The following is a 21,368-nucleotide window of genomic DNA, read 5'->3' on the forward strand; positions in this document are numbered from 1 at the left end:
TTATATATATAAAAAAAAAAAGAACCATGTATAGTAAGGCATTTTATTAAAAAATAAAAAAATAAATAAATAAATAAACAAATAAATAAATAAATAAATAAATACCATGTATAGTAAGGCGTTTTATTTGAAGATTTTTTTAAAAAAAAAAGACGATGTATAGTAAGCCATTTTTTTTTGTGGAAAAAAAAGACCATGTATAGTAAGGCATTATATTTAAAAAAAAAAAAAAAAAAAAGACCATGTATAGTAAGGCATTTTATTTGGAAAAAAACGATGATGTATAGTAAGCCATTTAAAAAAAAAAAAAAAAAAAAAAAAAGACCATGTATAGTAAGGTGTTTTATTTGGGGGGAAAAAAGACCATGGATAGTTAGGTGTTTTATTAAAAAAAAAAAAAAAAAAAAAAGACCATGTATAGTAAGGCATTTTATTTGGAAAAAAACGATGATGTATAGTAAGCCATTTTTTTTTTGTGGAAAAAAAAAGACCATGTATAGTAAGGCATTATATTTAAAAAAAAAAAAAAAAAAAAAAAAAAAGACCATGTATAGTAAGGCATTTTATTTGGAAAAAACGATGATGTATAGTAAGCCATTTTTTTTTTGTGGAAAAAAAAAGACCATGTATAGTAAGGCGTTTTATTAAAAAAAAAAAAAAAAAAAAAAAAGACCATGTATAGTAAGGCATTTTATTTGGGGGGAAAATAAAGGCCATGTATAGTAAGGCATTTTATTAAAAAAATAAATAAAAAATAAATAAATAAATAAATAAATACATAACATGTATAGTAAGGCGTTTTATTTGAAGAAAAAAAAAAAGACGATGTATAGTAAGGCATTATATAAAAAAAAAAAAAAAGAACCATGTATAGTAAGGCATTTTATTTGAAAAAAAAAAAAAAAAAGACCATGTATAGTAAGGCATTTTATTTGGGGGGAAAATAAAGACCATGTATAGTAAGGCATTTTATTAAAATAATCGCTCGCTTTGCTGGACCGCGGTTGACGGCTTCTTTCTTTGGTGGTGGTCCTTATGCATGCCAGATCCGTCGCACCAGCATCTACTGAAACTCAACAGAAGTACCCTCTCCCTCCCACAGCCCCTTGAATCAGTTGGTGCTGGTGTCTGTGGTTCTCACTTTGCTTTATCTATCCTTCCCTCCTTCCTCTCTTTAGTTTTTCCTCTGGTCACTTGAGATCTTAATTTATTAGAAGTATGAGGTTTCTGGGGTTGGCATAAGACTCTGGTTTTGTAACCACGCAGGAGGGGTCTTGTTGGTGCTGGACTTCACCTTGATGGATTGGATGTACTGGCTTCTATGGATCTCACTCTGCCTTATCGATCCTTCCCTCCTTCCTCTCTTTAATTTTTTCCTCTGGGCTCTTGAGATCTCGCTAAATTTGCTGGAATTTAGAGGCTTCCGGGGTTGGCGTAAGACTTTGATTTTGTAATCATGGGGAAGGCAGGAAGTGTTTGGTCGGTGCTGGATTTCACTTTGATTTACCTTTCTTTTCTCTTTATTTCTTTTTTTTTTTCTGACCTTTTCTCTGGTCTCCTGACCATTTAAATCTCACGACTCTGGCAAGATTCTGAAGTACCTGGTTAAGGCGAAGGGTAATGGGATATTTATAAGGTTTTAGGTGAATGAATGAGTATAAATTTATACGTATTTGCACGCACGCACACGCACGCACGCAAACGCACACACGCAAACGCACGCACGCAAACGCACGCACACATACACACAAAAAAAAAAAAAAAAAAAAAAGAGCAATGATGACAAGACGTTGAATCGGTAAGACTACCGAATGAACAATTCTGAGCTCTTAAAGAAAAAAAAAATATTTAAAAAAAAAAAAAAAAAAAAAAGACCATGTATAGTAAGGCATTTTATTTTGGGAAAAAAAAAAAAAAAAAAAAGTAAGGCATTTTATTTGGAAAAAAACGATGATGTATAGTAAGCCATTTATAAAAAAAAAAAAAAAAAAAAAAAAAAAAGACCATGTATAGTAAGGTGTTTTATTTGGGGGGAGAAAAAAGACCATGGATAGTTAGGTGTTTTATTTAAAAAAAAAAAAAAAAGACCATGTATAGTAAGGCGTTTTATTAAAAAATAAATAAATAAATAAATAAAAAAAGACCATGTATAGTAAGGCGTTTTATTTGGGGGGAGACCATGTATAGTTAGGCGTTTTATTTAAAAACAAAAAACAAAAACAAAAAACACACCATGTATAGTAAGGTGTTTTATTTGGGGAGGAAAAAAGACCATGTATAGTTAGGCGTTTTATTTAAAAAAAAAAAAAAAAAAAAAAAAAAAAAAAAAAAAAGACCATGTATAGTAAGGCATTTTAATTGGGGGGAAAATAAAGACCATGTATAGTAAGGCATTTTATTAAAAAATAAATAAATAAAAAAAGACCATGTATAGTAAGGCGTTTTATTTATGGGGAAAATAAAGACCATGTATAGTTAGGCGTTTTATTTGAAGATTTTTTTTTTTTTAAAAGACCATGTATAGTAAGCCATTATATAAAAAAAAATAAAAAATAAGACCATGTATAGTAAGGTGTTTTATTTGGGGGGGGGGGGGGGGGGGGCATGTATAGACCATGTATAGTAAGGCATTTTATTAAAAAATAAATGAATAAATAACATGTATTGTAAGGCGTTTTATTTGAAGAAAAAAATGTAAAAAAAGACTATGTATAGTAAGGCATTATATAAAAAAAAAAAAAAAAAAGAACCATGTATAGTAAGGTATTTTATTTAGAAAAAAAAAGACGATGTATAGTAAGCCATTTTTTTTTTGTGGAAAAAAAAAAGACCATGTATAGTAAGGCGTTTCATTAAAAAAAAAAAAAAAAAAAAAAAAAAGACCATGTATAGAAGGCATTTTATTTGGGGGGGAAATAAAGACCATGTATAGTAAGGCATTTTATTAAAAAAAAAAAAAATGAAATATATATATAATATAAAAATGAGCCTTACTATACATCGTCTTTTAAAAAAAAAAATTCTTCAAATAAAACGCCTTACTATACATGTTATGTATTTATTTATTTTTTTATTTTTTAATAAAATGCCTTACTATACATGGTCTTTTTTTTTTTTTTTTTTTTTTTTTTAAATAAAACGTAAGGCATTTTGTTTGGGGGGGGGGGATACCAAACGCCTTACTATGGTCATTTAAAAAAACAACAACAAGAAGAACAAACGCCTGTTTACATGCATTTATATGCAATCAATGTTTGGGTTAAGATCAAAATTCGGGTTTCTGAAATTTTCGGGATAACCTGTTTACATATGGACATAGTTACTCCCGTATGCATATCCCGATCTAAACCACCACACACAAACAACGGATGACACAAAAATGACGTCATTTCTGCTTTTTTACCTTCTACGGTCATATATGAATATCACCAAGACCAAGATTCCTTGCGAATAGAGCATGCGCAGAACACAAACCAATCTTCCATTCATAGGCGGTAACCCGTTCACATTTATATGACAAAATATTCCGGTTAAGAAAGATTTCTGAGTGTGTTTACGTGGCATTTCGAAACCCGAATACTTCCAACATTTGGGTTCTAAAAGGGATTTATTCCCTGCGTGTAAACGTAGTCCATTGTATGTCTTGTCGATTTCATCTTCATATCGATTTGAAGCTCGTGTATGAAGATACAAAACATTTAGCAATCTCATAATAATCCAATGGCCCCTATCTCTTAAATTTTTGAATTTTAATCCAATTATACTGGCTTGGATGGCAACGGGAGGGTTTGGATTTACTTGCTTTTTTTGGGGGGTGGGCGGGGGTCCTTGGGCATTTACCTATTAAATATAATGAATTGGCCAAGGCAGATAGTGCTAATTAATCACATTTTGTAAGACCTAAGAAACAGGCAGAGGAGTCATTACCTGCGTGTGCCTTTTTTTTTTTTTCTTTCTTCACCACGGTCTTAATTAAAACTCTTGGCAGCCATTGTCTTTGTCGTCTCCCAGGCTAAATATGCCAAGTTGGCAGCGCCGATGACAAGACGCCGCCAGCCCGCCACGGAGAAGGCAGGAAGGATCGCGCTCGGGGCAGGAAGTCTTTAAAGTCAGGGCGGCGTGGGGCCAGCGCCGCCAGGGGGCCCAAATCCGACTTCACCTTGGAAAGGGAACGTCTTCCCCAACTGTTGCCTCGGTTTGCAGCCGTCTCCTTCCTGTGTCATTGCGAGCCCATATGCTTGTTAGTGAAGTGCGGCTTGTGTGCTGGGAAGGCAGAAACCGCCATGGGAAAGAAGAGGGAGGGAGGGAGGGAGGGAGGGGGTGAGGGCGCTACATGGGGGTGATGGTGGGTGGGGGGGGGGGCGGTTCTCGGGCTTCTAGACATGCATCAAACTCCCCAGAGTGATCTTGTGGCTTCTTCGGCGTCCTTTTATTGCAATCCCAGTGGGGAGCTTTGCTGATATTACACAACATTTGTCAAGCCGCTCAAGTTTATACGGAAGTGTATTGCATTCACTTAAAAAATAAAAACAAATATTTTCTGGCTATTTTTTGGGGGAGCTTTGTTTTTTTTTAGTAATATTTTTCTCTGTTTTACTGGATTTTTTTTTCTATCCGAAAAATGGGAAAAGAAAATATTCAGAAAAACATAAAATAAATTACTCAGAAAAACGGGGGAAAAAATTTATTCCAAAAAACAAAAAAAAATATATTCCAAAAAACAGAGCACCAACTTCTGTTTTTCCATTTTTTAAATAAATAAATAATTTATTTATTTATTTTTTACCTCAGAACACCAAGTGACTTGTTGCAGACCACTGAGCTGTATATATGTCTGGATCACCGATAGCCCACACACGCCAGTGCAAGCCGTTGAAGTCACAGGGCGGCCATCTTGTTACTCCCACCTCACGAGCAGACTACTGTATAAACTATATGGTATACATATACAGCTCGTAGGCAGTTAGTATAATGGCGGAGGTGGGGGGGGGGATTGGTTGTGCCGGGTTGGTCACTATTTTTTTTTAACAAGGAAAAAAAACCCGGCACAAACCCCGCCTCCGGCCTTATACTAACTGCCTATAAGCTGTATATGTCTTACCTGTAGGTATACCGTATAGTTGATAGAGTAGTCTGCTCGCGAGGTGGGAGGAGCAAGATGGCCGCCCTGTGACTGCAACGGCTTGCAATGTTGTGTCTGGGCTATTGGCTATCCATATATATATACAGTTCTGCAACAAGTCACTTGTAGTTCAGAAGTAAAAAACCAAACAAACAAACAAACAAACAAACAAAACCCTGAAAAACAGAAGTTAGTGCTCTGTTTTTTGGAACAATTTTTTTTCTGTTTTTCAGAAAAATTCCACTCACCCTCTTTTTTTAGGAAAATATTCAGTAAAACAGAAAAAAAAACCCTGAAAAAACAAAAAAAACAAAAAACAAAACAAAGCTCCCCCCCAAAAAAGTCAGAAAAACAGGAGTTTTTTTTTTCTTTTTCCCAAGTGAATGCAATACGCTTCCATAAGTTTAAACCAGGGTGGGCTTTGCTTTTTTTTCTTTTCTTTTTTTTCCCGCTGAAACAAATTCCAGAGCTCTTTTTCCAGGGTGCTAATTGATAGGCGCAAAATGCGCGCCTGGTTGATGCTGCAGCTTCCTCGGCTTGTGGCCGTGCGAGGTGATTACTGGTGCGAGGAACGAACGGGCTGTTCCAGGATCAGCCGCACGCCAGCCAGCCACCGTGCTTGTGGAATGTCTGGTATGGGGACAATGTCCTTTAAAAAAAAAAAAAACACACACACACACAACAACAAAACTCTCACAGCTTCGATCCTCTTGGTTTCGGACTCAGTTGCTCGACTCTGGCCTGATTTTTTTCATGTCACCAGGGTTATTATAGTTTTGGAATTTTTCATTTTAGTTTTGATTTCATTTTGAGTTTTTTTTTTTTTTTTTAATTGAGTTAGTTTTAATTAGTTTTCAGGGTGGTTCTCTTAGTTTTTAGTAGTTTTAGTTCTATAATAAATGCTTCGTTTTTTGTTAGTTTTAGTATTAAAAAAATATGCATTACTTGTACGCAATATTTAAAAAATAGCATGGGAGCGACGTCATCTGAAGGTGCTTTTCTATTGGCTGCTGCTAGATGACGTCACTTCTGTGCGACACACTTTCAAACGTGATTATTCCGGTTTATATCAAAATAAATCTACTAAAAATCACATTTAAAATGATCCCCAAAGGCTCCAGCATTAAATTAATTACCAAAGACTAAAACAAAGGACATTTTTTGCTATCATTATAATTAGTTTTACTTAGTTTTGTAAACATAAAATGTAGTTTGTTAGTTTTCGTTTTTTTTTTTAAAGAATTTTCATTTTTATTATTATTATTATTATTATTATTATTATTATTATTATTTTATTATGACATCACTTCTGTGCGACACTTTCAAATGTCATTATTGTGGTTTATATCAAAATAAATCGCTTAACTCATTCACTGCCAGTCATTATAGAAAATGTTTACATTTCCAATACTCACGTGATATTACATTCAATAATTATATATAAACCGAATCTACCAAATAACAGAATAGACTCCCTACTTTTTGTCCCGTCCCGTTCTTTTATAATTGACAGCAGAAAAATGTAGGTTTGCCAAAATACAGCCATTTCTCCCATGGACTCTGAAACTGTGTTTATTTCCTATAAAATGGGGCAATGATGTCATCTACCGGTGGTTGGGCATCAGTAAAGTTGTTTCCAAGTTTGAGATTTACAGTGGAGCATGCTCAGATTCGCCCCCATTTAGCACCGCTCTAAAAAATACAATTGACAAGTATACTTGTCAAAGGCAGTGAATGAGTTAAAAATCACATTTAAAATCATCACCAAAGACTCATTCATTGCCAAAGACTAAAACGAAGGACAGTTTTGCTATCATTATAGTTAATTTTAGTTTTGTAAATTAGTTTTCGTTTCTTAAAAGGCATTTTTGTTTTTATTTAAAAAAAAATTGTTTTTTGAATTTGAACTTTAGTTTTTTCCATGAGTAAAATAACTTTGCCGGTCACTCATTCTTACCTGTGTGAACAATACAAGTCAACACGGCCACTATTGGGTTAAAATGAAGCAGGCGACGTAGCCGAGCTGAAGGATTGTTACTTAAAACATCCAGCGTGCCGGCTCAAGCGTCTGCCCGACATCCGGGTACAGTTGCAGCTTTGTGCCACTTTCAAGCGCACGCTTTGCATGCACAAGGCAACATCGTTGGCAGACGCGCCCAAAACGCCGGTTCTGATGTGGCTAGCGTGGCGCTCAGAAAAATGCTTCACATGGCAAAAAAAAGTGCTGCGGAGGCCACAGCTGCAGCTGCTGCCACCCTCACGCACAATGCGACACGCCCACTCAAGCCTGTCCTCTGGTTGCAGGTTCGAGTCCCGTTTGTACGGCGAATGAATGAATGTATGATTGAAATTAGAGAACATTTAAGAAAGTACTTAGTGAAACAACAAGGGTCCAGCAACTGAGCGATAAAAGAAAAGGGGGTTTTCAAAGTAGTTTAAACAGTTGCCTGCTCGCGAAATCGAAGGAGTAAAATGGCCGCCCGGTCGCTTCAACGGTTTGCATGGGCACGTATCAGCCGATAGCCCAGTTAATCCACACAGTAATCCAGTAATTTATACAGATCAGCGAGACGAACACAGGAGAGGTGACAATGCCGGCTGATTCAAGTACAACAACATCTAGCAAAACATTTTGCTGTAAAAAACAAACAAGCTAAAGGTGGTCGCGCAAAACGACGACAACGCGGCTATCCGCCATTTTGTAAACATAAAATGTAGTTTCAGTTAGTTTTCATTTTTTAAAAAGCTTTTTCGTTTTTATGTTATTTTGTAGTTTGCATGTTCTCCCCGTGCCCGCGTGGGTCTTCTCCAGGTACTCCGGTCTCCTCCCACATTCCAAAGACATGCATGGCAGGTTAATTGGGCGCTCCGAATTGTCCCTAGGTGTGCGTGTGGGTGTGGATGGTTGTTCGTCTCTGTGTGCCCTGCGATTGGTTGGCAACCAGTCCAGGGTGTCCCCCGCCTACTGCCCAGAGCCAGCTGAGATAGGCGCCAGCAGCCCCCGCGACCCTTGTGAGGAATAAGCGGTCAAGAAAATGGATGGATGGATGGATGTTATTTCGTGAACAAAATACATATATATTTTTTTTATTTTTTCGTTAGTTTTAGTTTCCTAAAATAATCTTGATCTAAACTAGCGGTTAGCTTACAAAAGTTAGCATGCTAGCTTTGCCAAAATCTTTTTGCACAAGTTTGTTGTATTTTATTTTACAGCAGCATGTAAATGTTTTTCACATTTGATGTTGCAGTTGCACACCTTTGAGCCATCTCTACGGTGAATAAAAGTGCAAGAATAATCAACAGGTGTTATGGAAGGGAAGTATCTGTCTAAGCTATACTGGCAAGAGTAGCAAGAGTAGAATAGCATTTAGAGTATTCAGAGTATTTAGAAAATGGCAAGAAAACAAGAAAATGAAAAATACTCTTCTTTTTGTGGAAACGTCTACTGGAATGTGCAAATCACAACAGCTGCAAACCTTTACAAAAGATTCACACCCGACCCAGCATCCACCGACACGCTCCGTCATCCGTTCCACTTGCACAATCGAATCACGTCCAATTCAAGGGCTGCCTCCAAAATTGACAAAGACGATAACCATAATGAGCGTCAATCATAACCGATAGCATGTTGTTGATTAGGTGTACCTAATATTGTGGTGACTGAGCGTGCGTGTGCGTCAAGGTGTGTGTGTGTGTGTGTGTGAGAGTGAAAATGGGTCTGCATGGCTGTAAAGTTCATGAATAAGTAATAAGCGTTCCCTGCAGCAAGCAGCAACATAACAGGTGCGAGTGTGCGCGCAAAATGCGCGGCAGACTGCAAAATAGCCCGGGCCAATCTTTCTTTCGGGGTGATTAAAGGTAAAAAATAAATAAAAAAAAATAAAAATAAAAAAAAGCCACAGAACAGGATTAGGGCCACAAAAAGAATTTGTATTAATATTCACAATTGGGGGTTGCAACAAAGTTTTCCCCAAAACAAGTCACCAAACCAAGGTTCACGATAACGATTATCTCACGGTATGACGATACAGCGAATATCGATATATTGGTCAGGTAATAAATCCACAATGATCTACCATAAAACTAATCATAAAATAATAATAATAATAATAATAATAATAATGAATAAATAAAAAAATCAAATAAATATCAATAACAATAAAAAATAAAAATAATTCATAATATTATAATAAAAATAATATAAATACATAAAAATATAATATATCTAAAAATAATAAATAGAATAAATATATAATAATAAAAAATTTAAGCATGAAGACTTGTGTGCAGAAAAAAAAAAAAAACTCATCACAGTTTACATGTTCAAAAGGGAGTAGGTAGAAGTTAAAAACTTATCTAGTCCTACCCCTTATACATTATATATTTAAACTTATTTCATTATTAATACAATACTAGGTTAATATTTTAAAGAATAAAATGTATGTACTATTTGTACATGAAAAATAATGAAAGTATCTAATTAATTATAGACAAAATATTAACTTTTTCTTGCTCTAATGGGCAAAATAAGTGAAGTATCCCTTTACTATTTTGTCTATAATTAATGTGGTAACGTCATTATTTTTCATGTACAATTAATACCTTTAAAAAGTCAATTTTCTACTTGCTGTCGACTGATGATGACATCACCTGTGCTGAGGAAGTAACAACCAATCATGGCTCAGTTTACTGACCAAACCCAGAAAACAGGTGAGCCATGATTGGCCGTTAGCTACTTCCTCAGCACAGGTGATGTCATCATCAGTCGACAGCAAGGAGAAAAAAAATACTTTTTAAAGCTATTAATTGTGCATGGAAAGTAATGACGTTACCACATTAACACATTTGCTCCCAAAGACGTATTTAGACTTTTTTGTTTTTTTTCTGTTTTTTTGTTTGTTTGTTTTTTAATGCTAGAGCATACAGAAGGCCTTGATGCAGCCTATGAACTGAAGCGATTGCTTGAATCAATTGTAATTGTTACAAAAACGGCCAGCAGGTGGCAGCAGAGTATAAGAGCTCAACCAGGGTCATGTTGCAAAAAACACTTTTTCCCCCAAAAAAAAAAAAGTCTGGCCAATCAGACTGGGGCACCTGTGGCAGCAGCCGACCAGAGTGCAGGCTGCATTTCACACATGCAGATCGAGAGTATTGCCGGTAGATTTAGTGTTTTATTTCCTGCGCGCGGTGGACATTTTAATTTGGCTAAAGACCCCATTTCACCTCACTTCCTCCGGATTAAAAATCTAGGGTTACCTAATCTCTCCTAATCTGAGCTAAATCTGTCTAATCGCCATCGAAAATTACACTCACTTGGGGTATAGCCGCCAAATAATCAGCTGAGGTGAAACCTTCATGCACGCGCGTCTCCCCGTGGAGGACATTTGGACGCGACACACTTGCACGGACGCACGCAAGCAGTCACGCAAATCCTCCCCTCACTCGCTGCATTGTACCTTTTTTTTTTTCTCCCCCATTTGCTCGTGCGCGCATGAGTGGAATTGTGCACAAATTCCACCTCTCGTGTATTCATTTTTTTTTTTTTTTTTTTTTTGAATCACGGCTGGGCGTGGAATCTGGCACACACAAAGCGACGCTGCATGCGCTAGAACGAACACTCACTCACTCACCAGTTTTTTTTTTTTTTTTTTTTGATTGAAGGATTGTGGAGCCTCAAATTGAAGGAGGAGGAGAGAGAGAGAGAGAGAGGGAGGGAGGGAGAGGGAAGCAAGGAGGGAGGGGTGAGTCGGGGGGTCTCAGTGCGATCGCGATGGGGAGTGTATTGATTTGCCGAGCGCACTCCACAATTGGCAGCATCTCACGCCTCGCACTCCAAACGCGGACACGGCGCGCGCGTCACATCCTCGCCATGTGTCATCTGAGCAAGAGGACAGCGAACCATTGACATTTTCTTTTCCCCCCAAAATTGGCAAGTGGACGACTGTTTTTTTTTTGTGTGTTTTTTTTTGGTTGGTTGGTTGTTGCTGCTTGGGAATCCGGCGCCCTCGCCTCGTCACGCCTTCTTTATTCGAATCGCAGACACTTGCGCCGACTTGCTTCATCGGAAAAGATTGAATAATTCACGCGCGGTTACAATCACGCCTCGTCGCCCCCCCCACCCCCCCACCCCTCCCTCCCTCCCTGCCAACCGGGTGATCCTTCACCGTACCTTCCCCCGGTGTCTCCTCGGTGGATTTATCGAGCGTTCGAGCTGCGCACGCACCTCGAATATCATCTGTTGCTGCTGTTCGCCGTTACCGGGAGGGAGGAAGAATCAATCGCCGGCATCTCTCCCATGTGCCGAGCCTGATCCTAAAGGAACGGTTTTTTTGTTGTTGTTTTTTTTTCTTCTTTTTTTTGTGGGGGGGTAAAATGGACGAAAAGGTGTTGTTACTTTTATTGCTGCTGCTGTCCTTACACGCGATGGTGCTCCCGCTGCTGTGATTCGATTCATCATGATCCCCCCTCCCTCATCGATCCACGCCGTAAGTTTAATAGCCGCGTGAGCATTTGAAGCAAAGCATAGCCTACAAATCATTAAAAAAAAAAAATAACAAGGTGGATGTATCCCCCCGCACCCCAGCTTTGATTCCCCCCCCCCCCCCCCACCACTTCTCCCGCAAATGTTGATGATGGAGGACGACAAACTGGACGCTCATCATCATCATCATCATCATCATCATCAGGTCGACTCGGATTTCGAGCCGCAAAGCCGGCCTCGCTCGTGCACCTGGCCGCTGCCCTGCCCGGAGGATTTCCCGGAGGTCGGCGTGGGCGGCGGCGGGGGGCTCCCGCTGGCCGCCATCAAGGTGGAGCCGGAGGACGTGCCGGCGTGCCGAGCCGGCGGCGCGCCGGGCGAGCTCAAGCATCCGGCAGGCGCGCCGGCGGCGCCGGTCGCGGTGGCCGCCGCCGCCGCCGCCGCCTCGCACCCGTGCCTGGACGCCGGCGGACCGCTGCGCAAAGCCAAGTCGTCGCGGCGGAACGCGTGGGGGAACCAGTCGTACGCGGACCTCATCACCCGCGCCATCGAGAGCACGCCGGAGAAGAGGCTGACGCTGTCGCAGATCTACGACTGGATGGTCCGCTACGTGCCCTATTTCAAGGATAAAGGCGACAGCAACAGCTCGGCCGGATGGAAGGTGAGACGGACGGACGCACGCACGCGAGCGACCGAGCGCGCTTTTGCACTTTGCACTTTTTGGGCTGGCATGCACACATGTTGGGTCGCCGAGCCTTTTGTTCGGCTTCCGCCCATGCAACGTGGGAGAGAGCGAGTGTGTGAGAGAGAGAGAGAGGTGCGTGAGTGCATGTGAGCTCGTCCCGCTTCATTTCTGCCGCCAATCATTCGAATAGATCGTCGATGGTAGATTGAGTCTGCATGGCAGCTTCTAGTATAGTGCACCGAACATCCTCTTTTTTTTTTTTTTGTTCATGCTCGTCACTTGGGGTCGAATAAGTCCATTAGTGCACCTTAAGTGATTTGGCAGGAGTGCATATCGGACACAATTTGAAATAAGCTTTAATAGTGTCGAAGAGTCCATTTCTGTTTGTTGTACAGGTATACAGAGTCAGGTGACATTTGTGGACATTTGAAGCCCTTTGAGACTCTTTTGTGATTAAGGGTCTATAAATAAACCTGATTTGACTTGACTTGCTTCAATGACAAGCCTACTATTATTGTGCATGCATGTCTCAGAACCTGAGCACAAAAAAAAAACTTTGAAAGAGTCTGAGATGCTGATTGGGATGCAGTTTTGCTCCCTGGGGTCAAATGTGCATTAATTTAACTTCCAGGACAAAAAAAAAAAAAAAAAAAAGTTCCTAAAGTGAAGTGCCAAGGAAACAACATCATGTTGTATTTTGGTACTTTTTGGGGTACAATCAAACAAACAAAATAAATTTTTTGGGGCAGGTGCAACCCGAGACAAAAACAAGCATGGCCAAGATTTTTTATTTTTTTTTGGTAGCCCTTTCATGCACGACTTATGATAGAACCTACATCAGGTATAAGCAACTTTTGAATAGCTGACCACTGTCCCTGAAAGAGTTAACACAATCAACACAGTCAATTAGATAACTATTAGCTATATAGCTACTATTTGGACGGGTGTGGAGGGAGGGGGTGTGTGTGTTATACTTGAGTGGAGAGAAAGTCTACACACCCCTATTGAAATGCCAGCTTTTTGTGCTATATACAAAAATAAAACCAAATCCTTCAAACTTTTTTTCCCCCCAACCATTAGTTAACTGCACAACTCAAATAGCAAACATGAGATGAGGCGTAAAAACAAGACTGATGCATGATTGCATAAGTGTACACACCCGCTTTTAAATGGGCATGGGAGCAAACTCAATAAATGTCCCTCAAACATTTCAATCTCTGCATGGAATTGACGGCACAGAGTCATTTCTTATTATCTGGCTGAGCACCACTTGGATTTATGTGCACATGCCTGGATACAATACTTGCTTTTTTTTTTTTTTTGGTGCCAACTGGCACTTGCAAGATGCCTCTTTGAATACAATCTTGATTGGAATCAATAGGTATGATCTATAATGATCCCGTTTGGGGCTTTGAAAAAGCACATCCAAAGAGTCTTAAGATGCAAAAGTAGCAGCAGTAGTTGACGATTAAACAGGCTCATATATGCATTTGGAACATGCTGTACCTTTTTTTTTTTTTTTGCCCTGCTCAGGTGTGAAAACTGTTACCTTGGCGTCCACTAATGAGTCCCACCAGGTTGCATTTAAGCGCAAACGTTCCCTTGAGGCCTGTCGACTGTTGTGACAGTGATGCGCGTGCACGTCAAGTTGATGGGAGTGTTTTTCACGTATCAACAGTGCGCGATTACGTCGGCCCACTTGTGAGCAAGGATGTAACGATAACGACAGTATCGTGATATCGCGATATTAAAATTTGCCAGAGTATATCGTCGTCATGTCATGATAATTAAAGGCAGCACATCATTTAGAAAAGTTAGGTTGATTTCCATTTGTGTGGTTCTAGCACCCTCTTGTGGCGAGTTTTTTTTAGTGCAGTTGAATTTTCACAAGGCATGTTTTGGCCCTTTATGTTTAAAATCCACACTATTGTTTAGATGAAGGGGAACATAATATGCTTGCTGCACGATATTGGAAAATGGTTGGAAAAGGTTGCTTAATATAGCAATATCGATATGATTGCGATACTTAATGTGACAATAAATTTAAATGACATTTTTATTATCTAATGAAAGAATTACATTTTTTCATGCAGCAAAATAGGCAAACTCGATATAATCTTAGTTAATTAATTGTACTGACCTCTCAATAATGTTCAACTATTGGATGGTGTTGCACATTTTAGTTAGCGGTCAAATTCAGATCAAAGCATAAAATTACAAATGAAACTTGTTGCATGTCTTTGCGATATACATATTGCATGAGCCAATATCGTGATATCGATATTTTTTCGATATATTGTGCAGCCCTACTTGTGAACCGAGTCAGTATGTGGGAGGAACTCAATATGTGCGTTCATTAGCAAGTAAGTGCCTCAATATTAAGTGATATTAGAGATTGTAGGTTGTTTATATACTTTGCTGTAATGTACAAAAGCACAATATTGTTGTGTTTTTGTTTTTTTGTATGAGCTCATTTTTTGTTACAATTTTGATACTTTTTTGTATCGCCAAGCTCCCCACAATATCGTGATAATTATCGTATCGTGATGTTTGGGATATCATTACTTATAAGCAGGGGGTGTCACCGGGTCAGCTGCTTGCAGTGTGTAAATATTCAAAAAAGGGTGATGAGAACTGAGCAGCACACACGGCGCCGACTATACCCCCCAGCCCCACCCCCCACCCCACCCCTGGACATATGCCCGCGTTATCAGCCTGGCCGCCCGTCAGCGTGACCGTTTGAGCAGACGAGACAAGAGGAAAGACGTCTCACCTTGTGACCATGTGAATGGCGTCGCCTTCCTTATAAATAAAATAAAAACGTAAATGCCTTTTAAAAAAACAAAAGGACCTGAAAGTACATTTGATGCTTACAAAACTAACTAGAACTAACTATAATTATAGCAAAAAAAAATGTCCTTGGTTTTAGTCTTTGGTAATTAATGTAATGCATGAGCCTTTGGGGATGATTTTAAATATGATCTATTTTGATATAAACCGGAGTAAGGACGTTTGAAAGTGTGTCACACATAAGTGACGTCAGCTCGCAGCAGCCAATAGAAAAGCATCTTCAGATGACGTTGCTCCCATGCTGTTTTTTTTTTTTTAAATACAGTGTTCCCTCGTTTTCCGCTGGGGTTCGGTTCCCCATAAATACCCGCAATAAATGAAATCCACAAAGTAGCTAGGTTTATGATTTACATTCATAATGAATGTTTTAAGGCTCTAAAACCCCTCACAACACAGTTTATACACTTTTCTCATCAAGGCAGTTACTTTTCTCACATTTCTCTCTTGTTTAAACATTCTCAATGTTCAAATCGTAATATTTTTTTTAATAAAATAAGTACATTACTGTAAAAAAAAAAAAAAAAAATGTTAAAAAAATAAAATAAAATCCGCGATACAGCGAGACCGCGAAAAGTGAACCGCATTATAGCGATGGAACACTGTATTGGGAAAAAAAAAAAAAAAAAAAACTAAAACTAATACTGAAACTAACTAAAACTAAACTAAGCATTTAATAAATAACTAAAACTAATAAAAACGAAAAGAACCACCCTGAAAACTAACTCAAAATAAAACCTCAAAACGAAATCAAAAGTAACTAAGACATGAAAAATTCCAAAACTATAAATAATAACGCTGGTGACGGCCACGGCCGGTCCGTGGGCGCGTTGTTTGGCATTTGCTGTCAAATCCTTGACATGATATCCCCCCGGTTTGGAGGATATCCTTGACGACAAAAGCGGGATTTAGCGCTGGGCCGCCTCCTCTCCTCGCTAATCTTATTATTGAACATGTATTCATTGCTAAATTTATCGCGTGGAGCTGTCACGTCGCGCCATTACTACATCTTTTCGGCGTGTCATGCAAAACAGTGGCCATTCATCTCCTCCCTCCCTCCCTCCCCTGGAGGGGGATTTGCCTTTTTGACGAAACTTGTGGTGTGTTGCATAAGCGCTCAACTCGGTCACCGCCGCTTCAGAGTGGAGACAGCACGCACCTGACTGACACTCTAATCCGGCCCCATGAAAGTGAACTCCGCCGAGGCACGTATCCAGGTAGACTTCGGGCCTACTACACACCGAGCAGGATGACCTCTTGACCTTGTAAAACCCTCAAATCTAATCATTTCCTCAAAATGGAAGAACATTTGCACTTTATGCCCAATAATGCAATAACTTCACCAATAATGTAATGGAACTAGATTAAGTGCAATTTCTGGAGAAATTGCGTGGGAATGCTGAAAGCAAATTGAGAGATAAATTATGAAATTATCCTGGTTACTGGACAATGCGCTTTACCACCTGTGCCACCGAGCAGTATTAGACACCTGGTAATGATTATAAGTTATATATATATATGGAAGTGGGCGTGGAAAGTGATACTTAGAAAGAGCTCAATGTCTGTCCCATTGAAAATGAATGGGGAAAAGTTGATATTAAATGTTAAATTGTGCAAATACTGTAAGTAATGTGGAATGAGATGATATATACCCCGGGAGGCGTTCATTTTTTAAGCTAGTTGAAATTTGAACAATGTAAATTGGAAGTATTATGTGGGAGTTGTTACGCGGCAAAAAAGTGTGGAGAATAAAAATCACAATAACATATGCGGGAATGCTGAAGCATTCCCACAACTAATGTAATAATAGGGATTTAGCAATATCCAAACATCACAATTCAATAAATTAGAGAAGACGTTTAAAGTGGACTGGCCTAATGTGTAGCGAGTGGCCGTTTTGGCTGACCCGCCCGGCGCTCGGTCACATGTGGCCGATACGGGAGCCCAAACTAACAGGAAGTGCAAATGGTTTCCCGCTGATGAACTTTTCGTTTTCGTTTGTGATGCAACTAGCTTCGTTGGCCCTTGCAAGCGTATTTTGTTGACGTTAGCAGAATGCCTAATGAAGGTCTGCTTTATATGAAACTTTTTGGGGTTTGTTTACTAGTGGTGGACGGTTCGATCCAAATATCAATATTATTATATTATATTATTGTATTATATATTATTATATATTAGGATCAATTAAGCCTTAATATTTTATTTTAATGCTGTTCAAACATGAAACAGATTGTAACCTGTTTGTTAAATACAGTGTTGAAGTTTCAGTTAAATACACTCATGCAAACCTCACCATGTACAAGTTGAGTGATTAGTATTTTCTAAATTTGAGTTCAAAAGAAAAAAAATCACAAGAATCGAATTACAGATTCTTATCAGGATTAATCGGTATCAAATCGAATCGTGACCTATGAATCGTGATATGATGCCAAAAGATACATTCAGTCAGATTGTATTTGATAAATAAACATTTAAAAAGATGGCTTTAGCATCAACAAGCTAATTGTGGACATTTGTTATTGAGATTCTTTATTCTTATTATTATTATTATTATTATTGTTATTATTATTATTATTGTTATTATTATTATTATTGTTATTACTTTGTAATTTTAACAATAGACATTCAGCTTAGCATTTAGCTATTAGCATTCAGCTTTCAGCATTCCCACGCAATTTCTCCAGAAATTGCACTTAGTCTAGTTTGAAGAAGTCCTTGTGTTCTCCAATTGGAGTTTTTTTTAATTCATATTAGGCAAGCAGCAATGTGAAAGAACATCATCCACGAGCAACACATTGGCTTGAAAATCAACAGATTCTCTCTCTGATGTGGTGCAAAATTTGAAGGCGGAGAAAAAAACCCGGCTGCACATAATTGCCGGTAAGCTGCTGATGAAATCAAATGAAAGGAAAGCTGCTATATAGCTTCGGCCGCTTGCGTGGGAGGCCAACTAAAAGCAAAGCAAGCTCTCGGGACGGTGAATCGAAGCTGGACGTATATGTGGAGATTCAGGGAAAAAAAAAAAAAAAAAACATCCTCCGCGGGCGGCGTCAATGATTCCCGCCGTGAGTCACGGTGGCGGGATCAGAAGTGCCAGACGGGAGGCTACACCGAGACATTAAGCTCCTATAAATACCTGATGGCTTCTGACTTCTTGGAAGGCGGCGGCGTCCTCGGGTCATGACTTCCCAATTACCTTCTTACAAGGAGGGAGTTTAGGAAGCGCGCTGCACTTTTGAACCCTTCCTATACGCCTCCCAGCTGTACTGGTCACCGCCACGGGGGGAGATTAATTGGCCCTTTATTGTCCGACGGCCCCAAAGTTGAGCCGTAATCCGATCTGCTCTCGCCGGGCTCGCTGGTGCGTTTATTTCTAGAAAATGGTGGGATACCGACAGCTGAGGTCGTCTACGGACCAGGGAAAGCTAATGTGCGTTATTAGCCATATCGGTGTACCGATCAGTCAGCACAGAGAGGCGTGGACAGCGTTTTGAATCACCCAGACCAAAGATAATGAGCAATAAATGAAGCCGTACTTTTTCCAAAAAAAGATACCGCTATTGGCACACCAATGAAACAAACATACAAAACCGGTTCTCGTGCTGCCGTAATATACAAGTTACATCCATTTTGTGACCACGTTCACAACTCAAATCGTCTTTGCCTGTTGAAACAGATGGAAAGGCCATTAATCCGTTCCATACGAGCCACCATTTTCACTAATATTTTTGCTTTGACTTGCAAACTCAAACTTGAGATACGGGCATGTAGCGATACGTTGGAAGTAAACTCATCTCACCTCCCGTCTCATTAAGCAGCACTTTACCAAAAATAACATCCATCCATGATTCATACCACTTGTCCTCATTACGACAATTCATAAAAAACTTTATAATCTGTTTAATGCTACGACCAAGTTTACTGTCAATGTAAACACTAAAAAACAACCAAGCAATGTTACATATGAATGCCCCCCGCTAGCTTGATGTTAACATAACAACTAACGCTTAACATCAATAATTACAGTTTTACAACCCTTACGCAACTGACTTATGTACACTATACAGTAGCTAAGATAACAGTAGTTACAGTCATATGTTTGTTTACTGAGTAGTAGAAGAAGCAGAAGACTTCATTTATGTCTGCATGACTATGTTAGACAGCACTGCCACCTGGTGGTTGAGACTGGCACACAACAAGGAGATTTTTCGCATCGTCACCCTGCTGTACCTTCCGCATTTGAACGTTCAATGTCTGTCTGGGCAGATGATCGGGAAGACGACTTTGTCTCTTTGGTTCAAGAGAACTAAATTGTATTGTATGATATTACCGTTAAAAGGTTTGCCAACAACGGTATGAAAACCAAACTATGGCATGACACGGGGAGGCGACTGGTTATAGCAGGTAGGATTTACTTTTATATATGATACTGTGCAAAAAAGTCGGAGGGTTTCATTCACGTGGGAGGACATCGTGAGGGAACCGGCATGTATTGTTTACGTTTTTATATCCCGCACCCGTAAAGAGCTTTCCGGTTGCCTTTGGTATGGAGGGGAATGACTTACCGCGTATGCGCTGAAGCTACATAATAGTCGGAGTCAGCGCGGTGTGTATTTACGTCATTTTTCTACACGAGAAGTCAACGAGAAGTCCCCATTGTCATTGTGGGGACCGGCTTGACATTGGGGGGACATTTTGGTGCCCCCCACAAGTTCAGACCTCTTTTTGACGGTCAAGACTTGGTTTTAGAGTTTAGGTTTGACTTGGGTTAGTGTAAGAAATGGGGGTAGGAAATTATTTTTGATGGTTGAGGTTAAGGAAAGGCATTATGTCAATGAGAAGTCCTCACTGCCGTTGTGGGGACCGACTTGAAATTGTTGGGACATTTTGGTGGCCCCCACAAGTCCAGACCTCTTTTTGAGGGTCAAGACTTGGTTTTAGAGTTTATGTCACTGAGAAGTCACCACAATGGTACAAAGACAAATGTGTGTGTGTTTGTTATGGTCGTCTTCATGTGCAGGCTTGTGTCACTTGACGATTGGCTGGGAAGCCTGGAGAGACTGGAAACTATCCGAGACATCAGCTGATTCATATTTTATCCCCCGTCTTGGCTCAGGGGAGACGAGTAATTTGAGAGTGCGGCACACGCACACACATACACGCTTGCAGAATGAGAGCATATGATGCATGTTGGTGAGATTTATGTTGCGGGATTATGAGCACCTTACGTCTCCCGTCGGCTCGAGCCAGGTTGAATTCAGGCAGTATATTCCTTTTGAGTCGCGGGTCGGATGCCAAGATGTACACGATGCCATCATCACCACACCCGCGCCGGCCCCACCTTCCCGCCAAGCCTTCAGGCACTTCATTTCTCACTGGAAATGATTAATGCACATGCAAATGACCAAAGCACGGGCACGCATTCAGAAACGGCAATCAGGGGGCGGCGGATTGGAAAACAATGCCAGTTTGCCCACTTTGCAATTTCCTTCCATCCATTGTTACGGATTCCTCCTCTTTCATCACTGCCGCCATCTGTCCATCCATCCATGCATCCATCCATCCATGCATCCATCCATCCAATTGTCATCCATCCGTCCAATCATCACCCATCAATCAGCCAATTGCCATGCCATCCATCAACCATCTAACATCCATCTATCCATCCATCCATCCGTCCAATCATCATCCATCAATCAGCCAATTGCCATGCCATCCATCAACCATCTAACATCCATCCATCCATCCATCCAATCATCATTATCCATCATCAAGCCAATTGCTATGACATCCATCCATCCATCCATCCATCCAATCATCATCCATCCATCCAGCCAATCATCATCCATCCATTTGTCCATCCATCCATCCATCCATCATCATCCATCAAGCCAGCCAATTGCCATGCCATCATCCATCCATCCATCCAATCATCATCATCCATCAATCCAGCCAATTGCGTTCCATCCATCCATCCATCCATCCATCCATCCATCCATCCATCCATCCATCCATCCATCCATCCATCCATCCATCCGTCAGGTGTATGTGCATTCTTTGTCTCACGCCGGGCGAGGAGCGGTTGCGGCGAAGCGGCGTGGCCTCAGGATTGCGAGCTGGCGGAGCGCCTTAAGCAGTCCGCCTACTCTAATCTTGGAGGAAATCTCATATCTCACATTATCTCCCAGATAATAGGATAACAATGGCGGATTTCCCCTCCCTTGAGCTGCCGGGGC

The 21,368-nt window shown here is 39.9% G+C and overlaps 1 protein-coding gene and 1 long non-coding RNA gene across 3 annotated transcripts in view; one reads left to right on the plus strand and one right to left on the minus strand.

Annotated features, from left to right (window-relative positions):
• Nucleotides 1-5,272: 5,272 nt before the first annotated feature.
• Nucleotides 5,273-21,368, minus strand: part of LOC144022641 (uncharacterized) — a 141,496-nt gene continuing 125,400 nt past the window's right edge. Inside the window, exon 4 of one of the 2 annotated variants that reach the window (XR_013284382.1) lies at nt 5,273-5,771. This is a non-coding gene — a long non-coding RNA (uncharacterized LOC144022641). Of the gene's footprint in view, nt 5,772-8,173; nt 8,690-21,368 lie in introns of those variants that run through there. The other variant, XR_013284383.1, reaches the window with a different exon arrangement.
• The window catches only part of LOC144022635 (forkhead box protein O6-like), a 52,943-nt gene continuing 43,280 nt past the window's right edge, over nt 11,706-21,368 (plus strand). Inside the window, exon 1 of the mRNA XM_077527604.1 lies at nt 11,706-12,261. Within this exon, the coding sequence (XP_077383730.1) occupies nt 11,746-12,261 (516 nt within the window). The 5' untranslated portion in view covers nt 11,706-11,745. The remainder of the gene's footprint in view (nt 12,262-21,368) is intronic.

This window comes from Festucalex cinctus, chromosome 7 (genome assembly GCF_051991245.1).
Source record: "Festucalex cinctus isolate MCC-2025b chromosome 7, RoL_Fcin_1.0, whole genome shotgun sequence".
In the NCBI taxonomy this organism is placed as follows: domain Eukaryota; kingdom Metazoa; phylum Chordata; class Actinopteri; order Syngnathiformes; family Syngnathidae; genus Festucalex; species Festucalex cinctus.